This window comes from Pararge aegeria, chromosome 15, assembly GCF_905163445.1.
Source record: "Pararge aegeria chromosome 15, ilParAegt1.1, whole genome shotgun sequence".
NCBI lineage: Eukaryota > Metazoa > Arthropoda > Insecta > Lepidoptera > Nymphalidae > Pararge > Pararge aegeria.
In genome coordinates this window covers 16,363,351-16,384,945 of record NC_053194.1, presented here as the reverse complement: position 1 = coordinate 16,384,945, position 21,595 = coordinate 16,363,351, and the positions used below count along the sequence as shown (strand labels likewise).

General features: G+C 37.3%; 1 protein-coding gene across 1 annotated transcript; it reads right to left on the bottom strand.

The window, feature by feature from the left end:
* Window positions 1-1,474: 1,474 nt before the first annotated feature.
* On the bottom strand, window positions 1,475-6,838 carry LOC120630121. The gene is made up of 4 exons (XM_039899273.1): window positions 6,667-6,838; window positions 4,139-4,296; window positions 2,658-2,741; window positions 1,475-1,564 (listed from the first exon to the last, which is right to left on the bottom strand). The coding sequence occupies exons 1-4, from the start codon at window positions 6,836-6,838 to the stop codon at window positions 1,475-1,477; spliced, it is 504 nt and encodes a 167-aa protein (XP_039755207.1).
* Between the last annotated feature and the right edge of the window lie 14,757 nt (window positions 6,839-21,595).

Here is a 21,595-nt window from a genome sequence, read left to right as displayed (position 1 = left end):
TTCCCAAGGCTAGCCCGTAAATGGTTGAGGAGTTCTCTCGGCACTTCACCATAAGTAGCTTTATTGCGAGGAGCATAACTTACTTACGTACTATATAACATAATCTATTCCCAACCCGTGCGATTCTTATTACTGTGTAGTTCCGGTGGCCATGCGTGGTCTTCATAATCAGTTTCACTTGACCAAATGGTGCTTTTCGAAAGCAAATGCTCAAGTTAGTTAAAAAAAATACTCAAATCGCTATAGGTGTCCTACAATAATTAAAGAATTCCCTCAATTTCGCCACTCTAGGTTTGACCTGACGAAAATGGTAAATGCGAAAATGGTATACCGATTCAAACAAAAAAACAAGTTTTACAAATCGGTTTATACATGACAGAGTTATAGGTACCCAATATAAAAAAAAAATAACCGAATTAATAACATCTCCTTCTTGTAAGTCGGTTAAAAAGAACGCTAAGCTCAGTGGGTTTAGATAGTAACATATTAAATCAATGGCTAAACTACATTGCATTCTTGTCCTCTATATAATTTAGCGGACCTAAATTATACAGAGGACAAGTTATAGTGAAAGGACTCCGATCGATTTAATAAATGTTCCAGCCATTCAGCTGCAACGCTTCTCAAGTTTTTATTTAAAACGTTGGAATTTAACCGCGAACATTTGCGCTATCTTTTATATGGTATTGCTATTATATGAACTTTATCCTTACCTCAAAATATATACCTACGTACTTGTTGAGTATTATCTATTACCGCAATTCGAGATTTAATATCGCCTGGGTTTTGTAAGTAGATTTTGTTTCAATTGATGAAATATACTATTTCTTCTTTTGCTTATTAGTCTTATAAATGTGCCAAATCATTATACAATTTTAGGCAGCGTTGGTAGACCCCGACGGGGTGGACAGATGACCTCAAACTAGTCGCAGGGAGTCGCTGGATCTAACCGGCACAAGACTGTAGTTTTTGGAACTCCCTACAAAATACCTTCGAGCAGTAGACGTCCATTGATCGAAATTATGATGATAAGATACGATTACTGAAAATAGGAACGGTTGCTAAGTCAACCTTATAATATACTAGCTGTTGCCCGCGACTTCGTCTGCGTTTGATTTTGTTTTTAAAGTATTCAGTATCGCTAAGCCTTAAATGATTATAGTAGTATCTATATATATATATATATATATATATAACATGTGACTGTCAATTAATTATAAACAAATAATTTGCAATAAAATAAAATTGCGACTATAATTAAAGATCTAAGCTATCCTATCTCTTAAGTTGGACCAGACTGCTCACGGTGTGCCCATTTAATTCAAAATCGGTTAAGTAGTTTAGGAGTCCATCGCGGACAAACATCGTGACAGGAGATTTATATATATTAAGATATTTTTTGTTTAACTAACCTACCCGCACCTACCGTATCCTACCTGCCAGCACCCGTTAAAAATGTCTATGCTATAAATTATTATATATTTTTGTCTTCGCAAACGCCCGGCTCTGGAGAAATCGTAACAACGTTGGAACCATGTTTGCTCTCGTCAGCTCCCAGAAAATCCTGAAAAAGAATCATCATAATAATTATCAACCACCCATTCCCGACTCACTACGCAGATTCACACTGGTCTCCTCTCAGAATGAGAAAGGTTAAAGCCGTTGTCCAACACGCTGGCCAAATGAGGATTGGTATACGACAGTGATATTATAATTGCTTTCATTAGAGTATTTAACTCCGAAGTTAGAGATGCTTGCAGGGGACAAAAATCGGTCACCCCGAAAAGGAGGCCGAACTCTTACCACTAGGCTATCACTGATCTTCGTATCGAAAAGACCTTAAAGTAAGGCTTTAGCGAACCGATGCCGCGAAGAATCCGTAGGGGTGAAATTCTAGGTTAGCCTGCTACCAAACTACTGATGTCATCCGGACGTGGGCTCACACCACGGCCTTGGAGGCCGAATCCCCGTCACATCAATAGTTACCTGAGCCGAGGTTCAGCCTCACATGAGGCGCCCATCCCTTAGCTTCTTCGAGCCCTAGGGTACAAACTCTCCCCGTCAGAGCCTCATTCCGAGGCTTACCAACTGTTAAAATTCCTATTCCATTCCTAGGCTGTTAAAATAATTAGTGTTATTCAGCTTCACACAATCCGGAAAAAATCCGCTATCATCTTAAACTGTATCATCTAAACATCAGGTGAGATTACAGTCAAGGGTTTCTAGTGGAATATTCTCTATGCTGTCTACGATGTCTATGCTGTCTACGCTGTATGAACCTCAGCATATTCCTGAGCGAGGAAATGGTGATAGACTCAGGGCTTCGGCTTCCTATGCACCTCTAACATTTTGGAGTCATAAGCGTTTGTAATTTAAGAAATTTAAATAAAACTTGAATTAACGTTATAGGAAAATATCGCGTGGAAACCTGCATGCCTGAGGGTTCTACACAACGTTATCAAAGGTACACCAATCCGCACTCAGTTAGCTTGTCGGACTAAGCCCTAAACACTTTCCATTCTTAGAGGGGACCCATGATCTGTAGTGGGCCGGTAATCGGTTAATAACGAAGGGCAAGCAAGAAATACAGGCAAGTTTGTAAACTCCAGACTCCTTGGATGTGAAGCGGAAACTATCAGAAATAATCTTTCACTTACGTCATTAATTTTCGCAGGTTCGTTATAAGACTTCGTTATTCTTTGAGCTCTCTTTTGTGCGGACGCGGCCCTCTGTTGCAAGATCTAAGACAAATAAATAGTATATTGTTTTATTTATGAGGATATTGTTGGTCAAAGAACTAACGCCCGGGTAAATAACGCTATATTTGTAAATCCCCCGGACTATAATCCGGAGGTTCTTCAATACATTATCATATAATATTTTAGTAATGGTAAAGCTTTTGGTAAAATAACACTTGCTTCAACGGTGAAGGAAAACATCGTTAGGAAAACTGCTTGCGTGAGAGTTCTACATGGTCTCAAAGCTGTGTGGAGTCCACCAATCCGCACTGGGCCAGCGTGGTGGACTTTGGCATTAATCCCTTTTCATTGTGGAAGGATATCCGTACCCTGGAGTGGGTCGGTAATGGGTTAATATGATGAAGAGAGCTTTTAGCGACACAGCTCGTCCGAGGAAGTTCTACTGCCATGTTCTACTTGGCGTGGTTTCCGGTTTACAGGAACATGAGGCCTACGTCTCAGGTTGTTAGACACAGGATAGCATGATGACCTTTGTATGACCTTTTTCCTGAGCAGAGCTGCTCTTTATAAACGCTAGCTGTTGTCCGCGACCTCGTCTGCGTTTAATTTTGTTTTTGATGTGGCATACAATTTGGTTGTAGTTCTAAAAAAAATTAAAGTTTTCAGTATCGCTAAGCCTTAAATGAGGGGTTTGATGTTGTCCGCTGAGGAGTTCTATCCCCTATCTCCAACTACATTTATCAGATCTACACAAAGTTTGGGCAAAATTAAACACATATTATAACCTCTATAGTAGAAAAATAATTATTTAAATCGGTTATAATTTGCCGGAGTTATGGTGTAAAATCGCCAATCACTTTCAATCCCTCTCCCAAAGAAACCGAGCTTAATGTCGAGATAAAAAGTATTCTATATCACTTCTAACACTTCCAAGAATATGTGTACAAAGTTTCGTGAGGATCGGTTAAGTAGTTTTTGCGTGAAAGCGTAACAAACAAACTTACATTGACATTTCTTATATAAGTAGGGATAGCGATAAGGATAGGGATACGTTGCGTATACCACATGGGCCATCTGCTTGGTCAGTCCATGAATGAATGAATGAATACACTTTTATTGTACACCAAAGGAAAAAAAGTAGTTACAGAGATATAAATACATATCAAGAGAGTACAATTTGGTGGCCTTATCGCTACATAGCGATTTCCATAATTTCATACTCATATGCGAAAGTGAGTTTGTTTGTCATTACTTTACGCCCTAACTCAGCTACCAATCAACTTGATTATTGGCATGGAGTTTGTTAAAAGTTCGAATAGAATAGTTTTTTTTTTTTTTTATCTGTGTATATCCGATGACATAACCTATCGTAATAAACGAAGACAAAGGCCGCATGTGGCACCTAGTTACTACGATAAAAAAAACCTTAAGCTACTCACCGATAGTCTCCTCTGCTCAGCTTCAGCCAACTTCTCCCTGATATCGGGCAGCTTGATGTCAGCTGGCGGAGGCTGCAAGAGTCTCTGGAGGTGTGGCGGCGGGGTAGTCACCTTGCGGCTGCTGTCAAACTCTTCTATGGGTATTTCAAATGCGATCGCTGTCAACAAAAATGGTGCCATTTATAGATCAGCTGTTGAATCCTTTAGGTGCATCGTACTGAGATGATGGAAAGAAATACTTTTCTTTTTCGTATAGACACTTGCTGATAATCATTATCCCCCCGGGAAAGGATAAAAACGTATCTTCTTACACAGCTTTATCAACTCTCAGAGAACTGGCGCACAAGGAAAATAAAATATGTGTAGAAATAATTAAATAGTTCAAACAAAATAAAAAAACACGCTTGGTATAAAAAACTAAACTAATTTCTTTCTTTTAGTTTATTCATAATAGCGTTTTTTTAGTTTTTCTTCATCTATTATTTTTATTAGAGCAAAATTAATTAATCAGTGTGCCCGTCTCTCGAAATGCAAGTTCTAATTATTATTTAAAACAGGCCATTAAAAAGTAATAGCTAACGTCCTCTACCATCTAGTAGCTTAATGTTTTCTGTGGAATTTGTTAGGTACGCGAACGCCATAGGTTTTTTACATTTGGGTCTAGATGGCGCTGTAGTAATTAGTAAAAAATCTTATTTTTTATAGTGAAAATTCGAATAATCTTTTCAGATTAGTGTATTGTCATCGGTCCTCGATATGTCTACAAAGTTTGAAAGAAATCTGACCGTTTAAAGTGGGTTTAAATCGCGCCCAAAAAAGTCGGTTACAAACAAACATACAAGTGAAGCTAATATAAAGCGTGTAATAAACGGGAGTAAACTTCTCCTTATCCATTTTCCCGTGCTTTAGCAGGTGGACGTGTTAATTTTATCCCATTTTAGGGGAAATAATCGGGGGATATCATTTTTGTTTCGTGCCTGTTGCTACGGCGTCACCGGGGGAGTGGGGCGAGCGCGAGAGCTCGCCATTCGAAGAGCTCCAGGGCTCGACGGCAACGGGGGGTGGAAACAAATACTTGCGGTATTTTAACCTTGATAGATACCTGTATGACTACAAGCCCCTATGTCCAGCAATGATTTCTTTATGACAGGTAGACTGGAAGCAACCAGAATCGCTCTCATCTCCCGTAAGTTAGAAAAATTAATGTAAATGTTGTTGTAGGAAAAGAGCAACTACTTAGTTTCCTACCGGCTCTTCTCAGTAGAATCTGCTTTCTTAACCGGTGGTAGAGTCACTACATTATAACAATATAGTATTTGTAAGACAAAATAATAGTCTATATAAACAAAAAGTGGATATAAACAGTCGACTTACAAGAAAATAATCATAAATCATAAAGTAGTGACATCTGCATATCATCTGCGAAAGGTGCAGAGGTCATTTGTTGGATTGAGTATACGTTTTTATAACATGATTCCTAAAGTAATTTTGGACCTACCAATGCATAAGTTTAAAGAACGTGTTAAAACACATTTATTACAGCGAGGTCACCTATACAACTGATGAATTTCTTAATGATAAGGTTGCTTGGAAGCATCCGGCTCCGCTTTCATCTCTCACAAGATAGAAAAATGAATTTTAAAATGTAAAATGTAAATTGTTGATATTGGAAAAGAGCAACTGCTGAGTTTCTTGCCGACACAGACAGGCTTGACGTTTCAAAAGTGCTTATATTAGGCCTACTTGAAATAAATTAATTTAGATTTTTTAAATTCAAACAGACATTATTAACGTTTCAAAAGTGAAAGATTTTTTTGAATTTTGATGATGGTGTAACTGTATTTGTTACTTCATAAATTAAGGCAACAACATGAGAAACCAAGCTGCCTGCTTTCCGTTTTATTCACTGAGTTGCCTCGTACAACACCCCATAGTAATCTTAGTATATTCACAGAATTATGAACATTTAGAATCCTCTTTTAGCTATTATTGCATGTAGTGCATTGTGACCAAAAACAGAGCAGACGCCCCGAGCACGTCTCACTTCACACCCGAGGAATGTTGCTATCTCACTTACTTTTCCTATTTTCATCATTTTATGGTAAACGTTTAGAGCATTAGAGGTAAAATAATTACCGTCCACTGCTAAATGAATGAACTGCCTGTTCGAGAAACACTTCTTATGTGGAGTGGTTTTTGATGCTTCAATATTATTCATTGTAAAGTCAACATCTCCTGAGGATGCTCCGGTTTCGGAGCGAAACGTTCGTAGAGGGTACATTGCGAAGATCAGTTTGGTGTGGAGTATAAAGATTGAGGAAATCGTAAATTACACCATACAGATTCTTCTGCTTTTCGCGGAGTATAACCAATTAAGTTTAATTTTCATAATATATCATTGAATTCCCCAAAGTAAGCCTGCTTCTATCCAATACACGGATTCTGTGTGTTCCTAATTCTGTGATTACACTGATGTTGGTTGGTTGGGCCTGGATGTGCAATGATACGTTGAACTAAAGAATACTCACGTGGTCTAGGTTTGACTGGTGTTTCAGGCAGTACAACAGTCGGCAAGTTGTCTTCGTGGTGGCGGCTACCACCATTAGCCCCGTTCGCCTCGCTAGCCACCTTGTCTTTGCCATTCGCCTTGTGGCCATTCTCAGACGGCGCTACCACTTGGCCAGACGAGCCACAACCCATTTTGAGCACTTTGTGCCACTAATTTTTAAGCAAAGTTTAACCACTTTTTAACACCGCGTGCACATCCATTATTTGTCTATAAACTACAGTTCTTGTTTACTTCACTACAAGTTAGCCTTTGATCGCGAACACACCTGATGGTAAGTGATGATGCAGTCTAAGATGATAGCGGACTACTAAAATATTCCTTTAAAAAAAACGCGGATGAAAATGAGGGCTATAGCAAGTAAACATATAGAGATATCGCAGACACACAAATACAGAATATTATAGAAATAAGAAAATATGCTAAAGAATCCATGTGAATGAAGTCGGGTCGCGACTATAAGTTTATACGGAGAATATAATTGAGAACTAGTAATGCAGTATACTAGTAATGGAGAACAAAAGAAGAGGAAAATATAGTACGGAAAACGGATGTCTGGGATCAGTTTTTCCTCACGTGTATGTACTGTAAATGCTTAAAACGCACATAACTCCAAAAATTTAAAAGTGCGTGCTAGGAATCAAACTCAGTCTCCTGAAAGGGTGGCCGAAGTACTCGTGTAACGAACTAGGTCAAACTATACAATATAAAAACGATTTTGTTTTTACATCAAAGGATATTTTAACAAAGGATTTTTCGAAATTGCTAGGTGTAAGTATTGGTGACGTCGTGTATTGGTACGGCCTGGTGTACATACAGGATACCCAAATAATAGAACAAAAAACAACACTTTTATGTGTTACCATTGAGTATACAAACGTTAAAAACGTTCTGTTTAATAAACTAGAGACTTTAAGAATGTAGTAGAGTTAAAAAAAGAACCGACCTTGTTATACAACTAAAAAGCAAGAAATAAATATTTTCTACAACATTTTTAACTCGGTGCCAAGTAAAATGTAGAAAGTTACTATGTTTAGATCATACTACGTATTCCTTTGTACATAGTAGCAAGGACAGTAACAGTAATTTCAATTTGCTACAATTTACTTGGTACAGACTTAAAATTGTTGTAGAACTTATTTCTTGCTTTTTGTTTTGACAAATCGGTTTATAAATGACAGAGTTCTGAGCTGACAAGAATAAAAATAAAAAAAAACACCTAAAACCTTTTTTTTCTGTGGAAAAATAAATAGTGTTATAACATCGAAACTAGATAAAATGCCTCATTGGTATAGTGGTATATATGTTTGACTACGGACCGGATGAGGTCGTGGATTTTTCTGTTAAAGAATTCAAGTTAAATGATAAGTCTTATTTAATAATAATTAAATTTAAGAAAAAATGTGACTGCAATAATTTAAACATTAGAAGTAAGAATAAACTTACAGTGCAATATACTAGGTTACATTAAATTCATAATTCGTTTAAAGGAAATTGCATACAATTCTACAATAAACTACCAATTGTCATCTTGGAGATGTCTCTTAAAAAGTTCAAAGTTTGTATTAAACGTAAGCTTATAGAAAAGTCATATTATAGTATAAAGGACTACGTAAACGATAAAAAAGCTTGGGTGTAAATTATTGCTCTAACCAGGTTGCTCTTCTAATGATTTTAAATGACATTGTGAGATGGTGATAACAAAAAAAAAACTCCCGGCTAAGTTTGTTGTGGGCTTCTTCTTAGACCAGGACGCGTTTGGAACCCTCGTAGCTTTAGTTTTAAGTTTACGAATGTGGTTATCGCCATCATCTCACTACCGTGTAATTCTTATGTACGCATCAAAAGTGCCACCTATGGGCCTACTTGAATAAAGATATTTTTGACTTTGACTTTGACTTTGACTTTAATAGCGTAGATAACTCCAAAACGTTAGAGGTGCCTACCGAAAATTCCACTCCGCCTCCCTGAGGGGGGGGGGGGGGGGGGGCTGAAATGGTTACAATTGGAGATGTAGAGACTAGCTAGACTGGCCAGTCATAAGCAGCTGAAGACCGTGGAATTCAGAAATCACCACAAAACACACCTCAGTTGTCATCTCATTAATCACTAACTTGTATAATTTTAGCGCTTGGGCGGCTTGGGTCATTTCAAGTAGTTTTACTAACAAATAAAATCCCCAAAATAAGTGTTATAATAATTGTAACATAAGAGCTTAAATTAATACCGTTTTTGGGTTGCTTTCTGTACAACAGACTAAACAAACAAATAAATACCTATCTTCCCTTTACCAAGAAACTCCTGTAAGTTAAAATGTTTAAAGTGGCTTCAATCACTATCTTATGAAGAGACGGAAAAACTTTTGATTATTTTAAAATAAATTAAATTGAAAGATTTACTCGCACACATGCACACACATGCACATGCACACACACGCACACAAACACACACGCACACACAAAACACATACAATCTAGAATACACATTGCCTCACTTATTCCGACACTCGAATTTAAGATTAGCATGTTGCATTTATCCCTTTTGGTCATTGTATCTTATTTTATTTTGATTAATATGCTTGACAAATATCCAGTGACAGTGGAAGTTTTGGAGGTGGGCCTGAATACTGTTGCGCACTTTCATACTTTTAGAGTGATGAAACGATGTTTCATTAATTAGTGGTTAAGTTATGTTATTGTTAAAAAAAAAAAAATACTAATATGTTAGTAAAATATGTCGCTGTCACCTTCGTAACAATATTGACAACCATCACTTGTCAATACATTAACTGTGCCACGGGATCGAACCGGCGACCCGTGTGCGCCCGACCGCATCCGCCGCGCTACTATCCTTCGATTAATATCGGTTTTATTTTCACCATACATTTTCAGGCATACCTCATTGAAGTGTAGCGCACTTGACACTGCTTGATACTAGATTTAATTAACACGGTTTCATTTTATAAACTCGTGAGTGCTTGACTTATGTAAGCAAATTACAGCCATTTGTAAAGCCAAGCATTCATTCGGACTTACATAACGAATACTTACCACAATATATAATAATTTGTGCTTTAATTCAAATTGGGTCATAATCCCCGTCTTTATGTTAGACTTTCGCATAGAAATATCTTAATTCAGAAGCTATAGGGCTGTGTTCAGCAGCAGGCTGTGTTAGGTAGTCCATTACCATGGGCTTTATTCATCACATTAATAAGACCGAGTTACTATACAATTGTACCCTTTTCTTCACAAGTACAAAATAAAACAAGTTATACATATAAAACCAAAAATGTAGATTGACACCGATAGTTACAATTATCACAATGATTATTATTACTTTTTACAATACTTATGCATTATTGTCTAGGGGGAGAATGTAAGAGTTAGATAAATAAAGAATAAATAAATATACTACGACAATACACACATCGCCATCTAGCCCCAAAGTAAGCGTGGCTTGTTTTATGGGTACTAAGATAGCTGTTGAATATATTTATGAATATAATACACATAAATACTTATAATATACTGATAAACACCCAGACACTGAAAAACAATAATTTTCATCACACAAACATTTTTCAGTTGTGGGAATCGCACCCACGGCCTGGGACTCAGAAAGCAGGGTCGCTGCCCACTGCGCCAGTCAGCCGTCTAAATAATAAAGACCACATAGTATTTTAAGCTAAGCCATCATTTCAAGGGCAAGTTGGCTCCGAGATCACAAAACACCTGCACACGCTTATAAAATACTGACAAATGACTATGGGCCTCATAAAAAGGCTCAGAATCACTCAGCGGGCGATGGAAAGAGCTTGGGAAAGATGTTGGGAGAATCTCTACGTGATCAAATCAGAAATAAGGAGATCCGTAGAAGAACCAGAGTTACCGACATAGCTCAGCGAGTTGCAAAGCTGTAGGCGGGGCACATAGCTCGGAGAAACGATGGACGTTGGGGTGTTGGAATGGCGACCCCGCACAAGTAAACGCAGTGTTTGTCGGCCCCCAACGAGGTGGACAGACGACATCAAGCGAGTCGCTGGGAGCCGCTGGAAACAAGCGGCCCAGGACCGTGGATTTTGGAACTCTCTACGAAAGACCTATGTCCAGCAGTGGACTTCAATTGGTTGAAATTATGATAATGATGCGACTGACAATTTGGCATAAACAAATTTTAAACTAACTCAAGTGTTGGACTTGTTGCTTTAAGTCTCCTAGCTCAAACATAATATCTTCAGCTATGAGCTGGTAATTAACAGAGCCGTTATGAAGTTAAATAAAATAGTTACACGTTATTGATTTCAATTTACTTTTCTTCTGATGTAAGTGCAGTATGTAGTACAAACTGATTAATGGGACGGGTTTTAATTTAACTGCCTTACCCCCACAGGTTAGCTCGCTACCATCTTAGACTGCATCATCCCTACATCATCATCAGACCATTAACGGCCAACTACAGGGCACGGGGCTCCTTTCAGAATGAGAAGGTTTTAGGCCACAGTCTACCACGCAGGCCCACTGCGTATGGGTAGACTATACACGCCGTTGAGGACATCGATTGAGAGTTCCTCACGATGTTTTCCTTCACTGTTTAAAGCAAGTGACCTTTAAATTGCTTAAATTAAAAACGCACATACAGAACGCTCCGAAATTGTCAGTGGGCTCGAACTCTGTCTTCACAAAAGAAAAGCTAAAACTTTACCTATTGGATAGAAGCAGGCGTTACTTTGAGGAAATCCATGATATATTATCAAAATTAAGCTTAATTTGCTATACTCCGCCTTATACTCCACACCAAACAGATCTTCAGCAATATACCCTCAATAGAGATAGAGGGTATATTGCCGAAGATCTGTTTGGTGTGGAGTATAAGGATTGAAGAAATTATAAGTTACACCACACAGATTCTCCTGCTTTTCGCGGAGTATAGCAAATTAAGCTTAATTTTGATAATTAAACTTTACCTACTAGGTTATCACCTGTTTAATCCCTTCACCTTACTACATCATCATCCCGTAATATCGGTTAAAGGTTTAACTTGTGAGGTAGAAAATTAAAAAAAATGCAAGTATCAAGTGGTGGTAGTCAAGCTGCATTAAGGATTAACAATGCTTACCCAGAAATTACAGGTCGCGCTATACGACACCCTACAGCTATGTGATGACGAATTCACAGAAGAGGTGTGGAGTGGCTGAAATGTAGAATTACAAAACTCGTAACACAAGTCAAAGTCAAAGTCAAATATTTTGCTAGGCTCGATTGCAAGAAGCAGTTTATAAATCTACCAATCTCTGATAGAGCGTAAAAATTTGTTAATCTGAAGTAGTTTTTTTAGTTTTTCCTGACACTTATTTAAGTTTTATTAAATTATAATTTTAATTTAATGAAGATGTAGAAATTAAGAATCTTCAAATATTATTATGTAGTTTTTAATAAATGTAAGTATAATTTTTAATAAATACAAAAGTTACGGTATTTAGTAAATTAAATTTAAAAACTTTATAAAACCACCGCAACCAGGCCCCAAAATGTTGCCAGCATTGCCCCTTTAAATTGCATTTATCTAATAATTTACAGGCCACGAATTAAAGATTTAAAATTATGAATTTAAGATGATATAAGTAACATTTATTGAGAAAGTAGGATTTTAACTTAATTTCGAATTAAATCTTCAAATAAATTTAATATCTTTTTAGTTGTGATAGCCTCGTGGGTGAGGTTACGTCTCCTCTTTCGGAGGACCGAGTTTAACCCCGAATTTTACGTGTATATAGATTAATTTGTATAATCTTGGCTGTAAGTGGGTTAAATGTATAACTAATGTATATGCACTTAAATAAAATCAATAAATAATTTGGGTATGCAGTGCTTTTGTGCATGTATGAAGTGCACGCCACTGTCCGCACTGTGCCAGCACTGGCCGCTGGTCAAGTTATGATGATGATGCCGATAATGATTGTCATTAAATACTTACAAATAAAATAACCGTCGTACGTATCAAAATAAAACGAAATTAAGTTCAATTTAGTACTAAGGGCTACCTCTCCACGCGTTCCCAACCTAACTCAACATTTATTTCGAACAGGAATATTTTAAAGTAACTTCACATTCCAATGTCTGCAGTTTGCATAAAATTTAGCTTTTTATGATAACTTTGTCACCGAGAAAATCTTTCAATTCGCCGAAGAAAAATTTCAAACTCCTTGCCTTCATCGCGCGGCACTCCGTAGCGAGTCTCATCCAATTCATTACGAAGTCAGCGATATTCCGGATTGAAATTCGTTAAAAAGTTTTATGAAATTCGCTGTGTCCGCTCTTACTTGAATAAAATGACAAATCTTGAAGACATCTTGTAAAGTATACAACTTACTCGGGATATTTTGGCAAAATGATCTATGTGAGCAATACCCATTTTTTAGCCTTGCTAAACAGGCATAAATGAATTTCATTGGTTTATTAATTACACAAGTGAAAATAAACAATAAATTGAAACACAGAGAACTACCTAACTAAGCGTCCAATAAGATTTTATCAATTATGTAAGAAACTGGTAGGTACTTTAATATAGTTTAGGGTCTATTTATGTCTCACTGCTGGGCACTGGTCTGTTCTATCATAGGAGAGAGGTTTATAGCGCAATGACCCACCACTGTGTTGTGCTGTAAAGTACTAGTACGTAGTAGTAGTACTTTACTTGTAGCGAGCGTGCTACAAGTAAAGTAGGCGGTTTTTTTTCCATAACGTGACTTTGAAATTTCATTCTCAATAATTATCCAAGTGCAAAATGAATATTGAATCACCACCTAGGAAGCCTCCCTAAAATATATACCTAACTACTCCTATGTAGAGTAAAAACTTATAGACTATTACATCGACTCCACATGTTTTCCTGTTCTATCGCAAGTCCAACAATCACTATCAAACACCTACCTGATTGCCGCTACATAATGCATGCCCCCTTACCCCTAATCCACCGGCTGACCCCCTGGAAGGTTGAAAGGGGGATGCGTGCTGTGTCCATATATCGATTTTATAATAGTTTGAAGCGTTCTATGCATTTTTTTATAGATAGCTTGTTGCTCGTTTTAAAACTACTACGGTGTACTCGTGCGATAAAGTCATTACAGTGTAAGAATATGAGCCTCGTTTTTATGTACATCATCTATTTGCGGTTTAACAGAAAAGTTGACCTTTATGTCGTCACGGAAAATGGCACGATGCTCTCATCCCTTCATGCCATGCTCTTGACTCACTTTTGTGTGAGTGTGTGTGTGTGTGTGTGTAGAGAGAGTCTGCGGGTATACCACAGAATACTATCAAGTACGTAACACAGAAGCGCATCTAATTTTTTTCTTTTTATAAATATAATATTTTCTCCGGTAATTACCCCCTTTAGACCAGACAAAAGCAATGCTAGTTTTCAGCAAAAATAATTTCGGCGGTGGTACTACTGAAGATATTATCTTACCATTACAGCAAGTAAATTTTTTTTGCTTAAAATGCTCATAGCTTGCAAAAGTTTGGGGGAAAGTCGAAAAGGAAGCCGAAGTTGAAAACAGACAGAAACAGCCCAGTACCCAAAAATTATCCACCCAATCTGGGAATCGACTAGACAATAAGAAATCGATACTAAGCGAACGAGATAGTTTATTTACATGCTAATGATAAAATAAAAATAAAACGCGGCATGTCCCAAATTTCACTGACAATGTTATTAAATGTATTGTCCATTTAGTAAATTGATTGGGTTCCGAGGAATAAACATTAATAACAGGTCGCTTCCCCGCGGCCTCAACAATACACTCTCACTCAACAATAAAATGTCCTACTCCAGTTTATTTTACAACAATGTCGTATCAATTCATTTTGTTGTCAATTTCATATTATCTATTTATTATTAGAGAAAAATGAAGGTGTTTTTGGAACACTGCGTGTGTTGCCTGTGATGACCTATGGCTCAGAAACATGGTCGTTAACTATGGGCCTCATAAGATGGCTCAGAGTCACTCAGCGGGTGATGGAGAGAGCTAAGCTTGGAGATTTACTCCAATGTTTTCAAATCAGAAATGTTGAGATTTGTAGAAGAACCAGAGTTACCGACATAGCTCAACGAGTCGCGAAGCTGAAATGGCAATGGGCCGGGCACATAGTTCGGAGAAAGGATGGACGTTGGAGTCCCAAGGTGCTGGATTGGCAGCCCCACACTGGTAAGCGCAGCGACCCCCGACGAGGTGGACAGACGACATAAAGTGCGTCGCAGATTATCGTTGGATCCAAGCGGAACAGAACCGTGGAATTTGGAACTCACTACAAAAGACCTATGTCCAGCAGTGGACGTCTATCGGTTGATATGATGATAATAATGATGATTACTTGTGAGGAGTGGCCGCATATTAATTCACTAAGAGTAAATAATAAATCAGAGAACCTAAGACATCTAAAATACTTACCGACTTATAAACTACCTTCTTATAATAATGCATATGACCAGCGTACTTGAAAATATATGCTCCCATCACTTATCAATAAGCGTGTAAATATCACTTATTAATTTGATGATATATAAGATTAAAAACACTAATAACATCAAATATGTAATATGTAAATGTGATAGATGTCGCTACCAGTTTCAAAAAACGAACTTTCCTAGTGGAATAGCAAGTTGTTGGGCGGTATTCATTTTTATTGTACTATGTATTGATATATTTTGGTGATATCCTAGTGGGTAAGGCTTCGGTTTTCCTACTTGTTGTAATCTTAAACTGTTCTGTCTACTGGTAGGGTTATGATTACAACATAAATAAATAAAAAAAAACAAATCACTCTACCTTGTCACAAAAACATTGTGTGGTTTGAGACAAGGTGAGTTAACTAGTTGTCGTTAAAAGTTTTACTCTAAGTTCATCAATAAAAATGTATCTATTTTTCTCTCTCTCTGAAAGGTACGGCAAGGCCCGTTAACATATTGCCGACTTTATGCCACGTTCAAGGCGTTAAGGTCTATGCGGTTATTTTTCTCCATGCCTCGGATTATTACTCTCCGTACACTCCGTATAGCCTGAGTGAACTCACAAATATAGTGATTTGCATTTTATCATATACATTGTACTTAGCTTATAAATTATAGTTAACATGCTGCATGCAGTGGCGTTCCTAGGGTATTGAATTTGAGCATGCCCAGTTACCTAAAGAACAATTTCAACTCGTCATGATCTCTAAGTCACCGTTCTTGTTGTGCTAAATAACAAACATTTCGGAATAGTCGGCCAAAATTTAACAGAGATATTTATTGGTACACAAGCCCGGTTTTACGGCTTCTATGGTAGTACCTCCACTGGCTGCATGTCGCATTAGGATAACTTTGTCCTGTAATGACAAAAATGTAAGATGGGAAATAAATAAGTAAAATTAATAATGATAGTTATAATAATTTTTAATTACAGACTTTCGTCAAAGAAAAAATATTCTACACAAATATCTTACTTATATAACATAATCCTTCACGCTTGCTTGGCTCCTAAGGATCTGTGTACCGAAGGTAAGGCCATCATGTTGAATAGCCTAAAATATTCCTAAAACATATTAGTTATCTATAAATAATACGTAAGAAGAATATGTAGAGCTGAGCGAGTCTAAGTTCTATATATCCTTCTCACGTATTAGAGAGAAAAGCTGTGCGAACCAATGTGAACATTATAAGGCCATGATGACAGAAAAATGCCTCGTTTGCCAAGTGGTTACCATGGAAGGAAATTCTGCTTTACACCCGTTTAACACTCTTAGAGCACGTCAAAAAAAAACAAGCGTGGAAGGTCTGTGCTCTGCATACACCGCACAGCACACACTTGAAGAGTGTCCTGCTTGGGACCAGGAACGCCATCTACGGATCAGCCACGTTGGAAGAGACCTTTCTCCTGCAGCAGAGATAGCAACAATGCTATATATATATACGACTCTGCAAATTTACAAGTTGTATATTAAACTCCACGTAGGGCTGCCTGGACGCAGAAATTTTAATTTGTAACTTTTTTTTTATATTGCATATTAATATTTAATGTAAGTTTTTTTTTTGTTTTTTTTTTTATTTAGTTTAGTTTTTAAATTTTCTATTTATGTTATAGTGTAGTGCGTAGTGATGGGTCATATATACCAAATAAATAAATAAATAAAATAAATGCTAGCGGAGGATAGAGCGTGGAGCGGTAGTCTCCTTCTGCGAAACTGTTGTAGTTACGAAGGAGGCGGCCGAGCGAGATGGAGAGCGAGCCAATCCCGCTCGGAGAAGACAGCGCCGGAGAGCTGGTGCTAACCGGGCTCATTCACCTGCTCAATTGTCCCAGACGAAGGGACCTGTGTTGATTTACCTATCAGCGACGTGCCAACATGAGGTCGGGAATCATTCCTGGGAGGAGCTACAGGCGTCGTGGAAGGGAGGCACCGGTGCATTCCTAGAAGATCCCAAAGCCTCCCAATATGTATTGCTACCTCGGAGGTTTTAGTGAGTAGAAATCCCACATAACCCGAATTCTCCCGCAGAGAATCGGGTTAAGATGATTGCCCACCCTCAACAAAAAAAAAATAAAAAAGGTCTGTGCTCTGACACCATCTAACCTACGAGAGAAGATGTCTGTAACTAGTAGCAGTTTGATTATATCCTACTCGTAGAACATATTATTTAACTATCACATGAGTGTTGAACATTAAAAATTTTAACAGCGCCATCTAACGGTGAACAATGGAATCGCATTGCTACATGTCGACCTAAGTGAGCACTGAAAGTTGCACTCCACTATAAGTCGGCTCCAGTTGGATCGATTAAATCCTGTACGTTTAAGAGAGCTCTAGATAGATGTCGCTACCAGTTTCAAAAAACGCACTTTCCTAGTTGAATATAAATAGTAAGTTTATAGTCAGAATTTTTTTTTTTATAGTATCATGTATTAATATATTTTTAAATAGAAGCGGTGATAGCCTAGTGGGTAAGGCTTCGGCTTTCCTTTAGTGGAGACCGAGTTCGAGCCCCAGCACACACAAACAACTTTTTGGAGTTACGTGCGTTTTTAATATCAGCAATTTAAATATCACTTGCTTTAAACGGTGAAGGAAAACATCGTGAGGAACACTGCATGCCTGAGATTTCTCCATAACGTTCTCAAGGGCGTGAGAAGTCCACCAATCATTTCTTCAATCTTTATACTCCACATCAAACAGGTCTTCGGCAATATACCTTAGAGACGCACGTTTCGCTCGGAAACCGGAGCATCTTCAGGAGGTGTTGACTTTACAATGAATAACTGTTTTAACAATATGAAGAAATTACAAATACCGTGCAGATTCTCCGGCTTTTCGCGGAGTATAGCAAATTAAGCTTAATTTTCATAAAATATCATGAAATTCCGCAAAGTAACGCCTGCTTCTATCCGATATTCAAGCAAGTTAAATTTAAAGATGCAACACATCTAGATAAAAAGCATTAATCAATCTATCGCAATTTTTGTAACGTAAGTTTAAGGTTTTAATAATTTTAACGATGGGTATACACATTTACTTACAGGTAACCCTATTATATATAAGAAAACATCTGGGGGATTTGTATGCGTCAGGCATTTTTTTATTTGATTTTGCCACTCCGTTTGTTCCTTGATGGATCTATTTATTCTTATTTATATTATTGATTAAATTGATCTAGATACAATTTTATAGACGCGGTGATAGTCCAGTGGGTAGATGCTCGACTCACCTTTCGGGAGCCGAGTTCGAATCCCAGCCCGAACCACAATTTTTTCTAATATGCGTTATAAGTTTTTAAATATCACTTGCTTCAACGGAGAAGGAAAACATCGTCAGGAAACCTGCATGCCTGAGAGTTCTCCATAATTTTCTCAAAAGTGTGTGTAATCCACCAATCCGCGCGCAGCGTGGTGGACAACGGCCTCAACACCTTCTCATTGTGGGAGGAAACCCATGCCCTGTAGAGGGCTGGCAATGAGTTGATATGAAGATTATATTTTTAAAAAATCGACTTTATCTGCCTCCCTTACGAAACGCCAAATTCATATGTAAGGATCTAATATCTTAATATAAATAAATTATGCGTCACGTTGTTTGTCCGCGATAAACTCCTAAACTACTTAGCCGATTTCAATCAAAGTTACACACCGCGTGCAGTATGATCTAACTGGAAATATGAATAGCTTACGCCTCAATATATTATTTTGTTGCATATTATTTGTTAGTACTTAAAATAAAACTGTAGCGTGTCAAATTCTGTCCATAGTATTAGGTCTACCGTTTTAGAATGAAAAAAATAATATATTTTTGGATAAACTTTATTGAATAATATAATTGCCATCATTATTTATGACTTCTTGCCAGCGTGATGCCAATTTGTATATCCCGTTTTTAAAAAATGTCTTATCTCTAGAGGCCAAAAATTTTACCAATGCTTGTCTGATATCTTCTTCGTGCTTGAATTGTTTGCCCCCCAAGACATTTTGTAAAGACAGAAACAAGTGATAATAATATGGTGTTAGGTCCGTTTCCGAATATGGTCGGAAATAGTTTGTTGAGCTTAATCAAGCCTTTCCGCAATGTTGTCAAAAAAGGATCTTATTCTAACATGATCTTGACAGTATCGTCGTCGATCAAAGATGGTCGCCAAGAGCGTGGCTTATCAGAAATGTCGAAATCACCTACATGAACCATACACTATACACCATGTTCTATCAGAAACTGTACCATCACCAAACACTTTCAATAAATTTCAATACGCTTCTGTAGCATTTCCTCCTTGTTGGAATTCGTACAAAATACAGTGCCGTAAATGAACTTTTTCGGTAGCAGTGGCGTGCTTAGAGGGTATGCACAGGGTACGCAGTTGGTATAAAACGAAGAAAATCTCCAGTACGAGATATAAACACTTAAGGGTAGGCTTTTTATAACTTTTACAATACCTATCCGTAAGTTTTTTATAACTCGTACTGGAGATTTTGTTTATTTTATATCATTTGCATACCCTGTGCATACCCTCTATGCACCCCACTGGTCGGTAGCCATGGGTACACGATCGCGTCTCACTAAATACTATCAAGAATGAACTTCGTTTTAGTTCATCTGCGACGAAAATGTGTATACATTGTTAGCGATCAAAAGAGAGAGCCAAATATGAGTCACAAGAATATGCGCATACTTGTTGAAACTGATTGTAACCGGAGCGGACAGAACTTTCCGGTACACCCAATATATTGTAACTCTAAGTTAAAATTGACTGATTTAATATTTATATACCGTTAAACAGGTTAGCGTTTATGAGAACCCAAAAGGAACTACAATCGTCACAGTAACAAAAAGGCATCTCGTATTTTCATTCACCCACTGCTTATAGCTTAGTCATGTAACTCTTTTAGTCATTTCCGAATTTGTTTTCCCAATAAATTCGGTGTTTTTATTCCATTATTGCCCCGTACACCGTTAACCGGGCGATGGCCCCATGTTTGCGTTTTCGATCGCCCAGAAATATGCCTTTTACAGATTGCGTGGTAGATACCTACGCGCCCCTACCTACGCGGGTTCCACTTATTTTAAAATTAATTTATAAATTTATTTTATTGAAGTAAAACTTCTTTAGGCGCGACTAGGGAGTAACTCAGATCTTTTCTCTGACGGAAGTAACGCTTGCGTCAGACGTCTGTGTAGTTTCCGCTATTTAAAAATAATAATTTGGGTTTGTCGTAAGTATATGTCATATACTCCACGCTTCTTGACTTATACGCCAGCTAGTGGCAAATATCCTTATCAATTAGGATTATTTATTTCCAAAACGGATCAATTGTGAATTGCAAAGTGAATAAAAATGCATTTTATATATAATTATGACATTCTATACCTTAAATTTTCTACTCTCAATTATTCTATTTAACAAATGAAGTTATTTATAAAATGTAAAATATAAAATGAAATGGTGAATATTATATGAAATGGCGGAGTACCAGGAACATTTCTCTTTCATCAATAAATAATAATAAAAGTTTTACTTCAATCGCGCGTAAAGGTTACACGCACACACTTTTCATTTATATATGCTGTGTATATTTTAAATAACTTGATTTAACGGTGAAGGAAAACAAAGTGAAAAAACAGAATTCTTCGTAATGTTTCAAAAGTGCTTATATTAGGCCTACTTGATATAAATATTTTTTAGAATTTGGAAGATTTTTTCACCAGCTTTTCTGTATGTGTATGTTTATAAGGTTAAATAGCATACCAAGCAGATAATCCAACTAAAAGCAAGTGGAAAACAATCAGAGCAACACTGCACAGGGTATGCAAGAAACACGTCCTACAAAATAACGCTCAGTGTCTTTCAAACTGACGTGTAGGTGTTTAGACTTATATGCCTGCAACAACACAGGCAAACTCGCCCTTCACAGCGGCATAAGCTATGCCGCTTGGCAGCAGAAATAAGCACGGTGATAGTACTTCTCCGGACACTGTCACAAAACTACTAAAATGTATCAGAATGATATAAAACAGTTTGATAAAATATCCGAAGGCTCTAAGACTATAAAACGATCTTTGCCATACCGTTAGAGGACTATTTTTCTAAAAACACACTAGAAATCGTAAGCAACCAAAGAAGGGTTCGACAAAGTTGGAAGTTAGCACCAAATGTGTGCTACTCTGAATTGTGCTGAATTAAAATGTGATAATTTATTGGCCATTGCGCGTTTTGGTGTTTTATTACCATGTTAATTGTTAAATTGAACTATTTGTTGGTTTGGTTTCTGTGATTCTGAATTGGGAAAGCCCACACAAGGTTTATAGTAGGTGTAAAACAAAATTAGGGTCAAATAAGAGAAATGTTGGAATCAACTCGGATGGGCAGCGTTC

Bases quoted from the DNA above. Each gene is read 5' to 3' on its own strand.
- LOC120630121 (XM_039899273.1), bottom strand. From the start codon at position 6,838: ATGGGTTGTGGCTCGTCTGGCCAAGTGGTAGCGCCGTCTGAGAATGGC. The intron at 4,297-6,666 runs GTGAGTATTCTT...TTTTGTTGACAG, and splicing joins ACCAGTCAAACCTAGACCAC to CGATCGCATTTGAAATACCC. The intron at 2,742-4,138 runs GTGAGTAGCTTA...TATTTGTCTTAG, and splicing joins CTGAGCAGAGGAGACTATCG to ATCTTGCAACAGAGGGCCGC.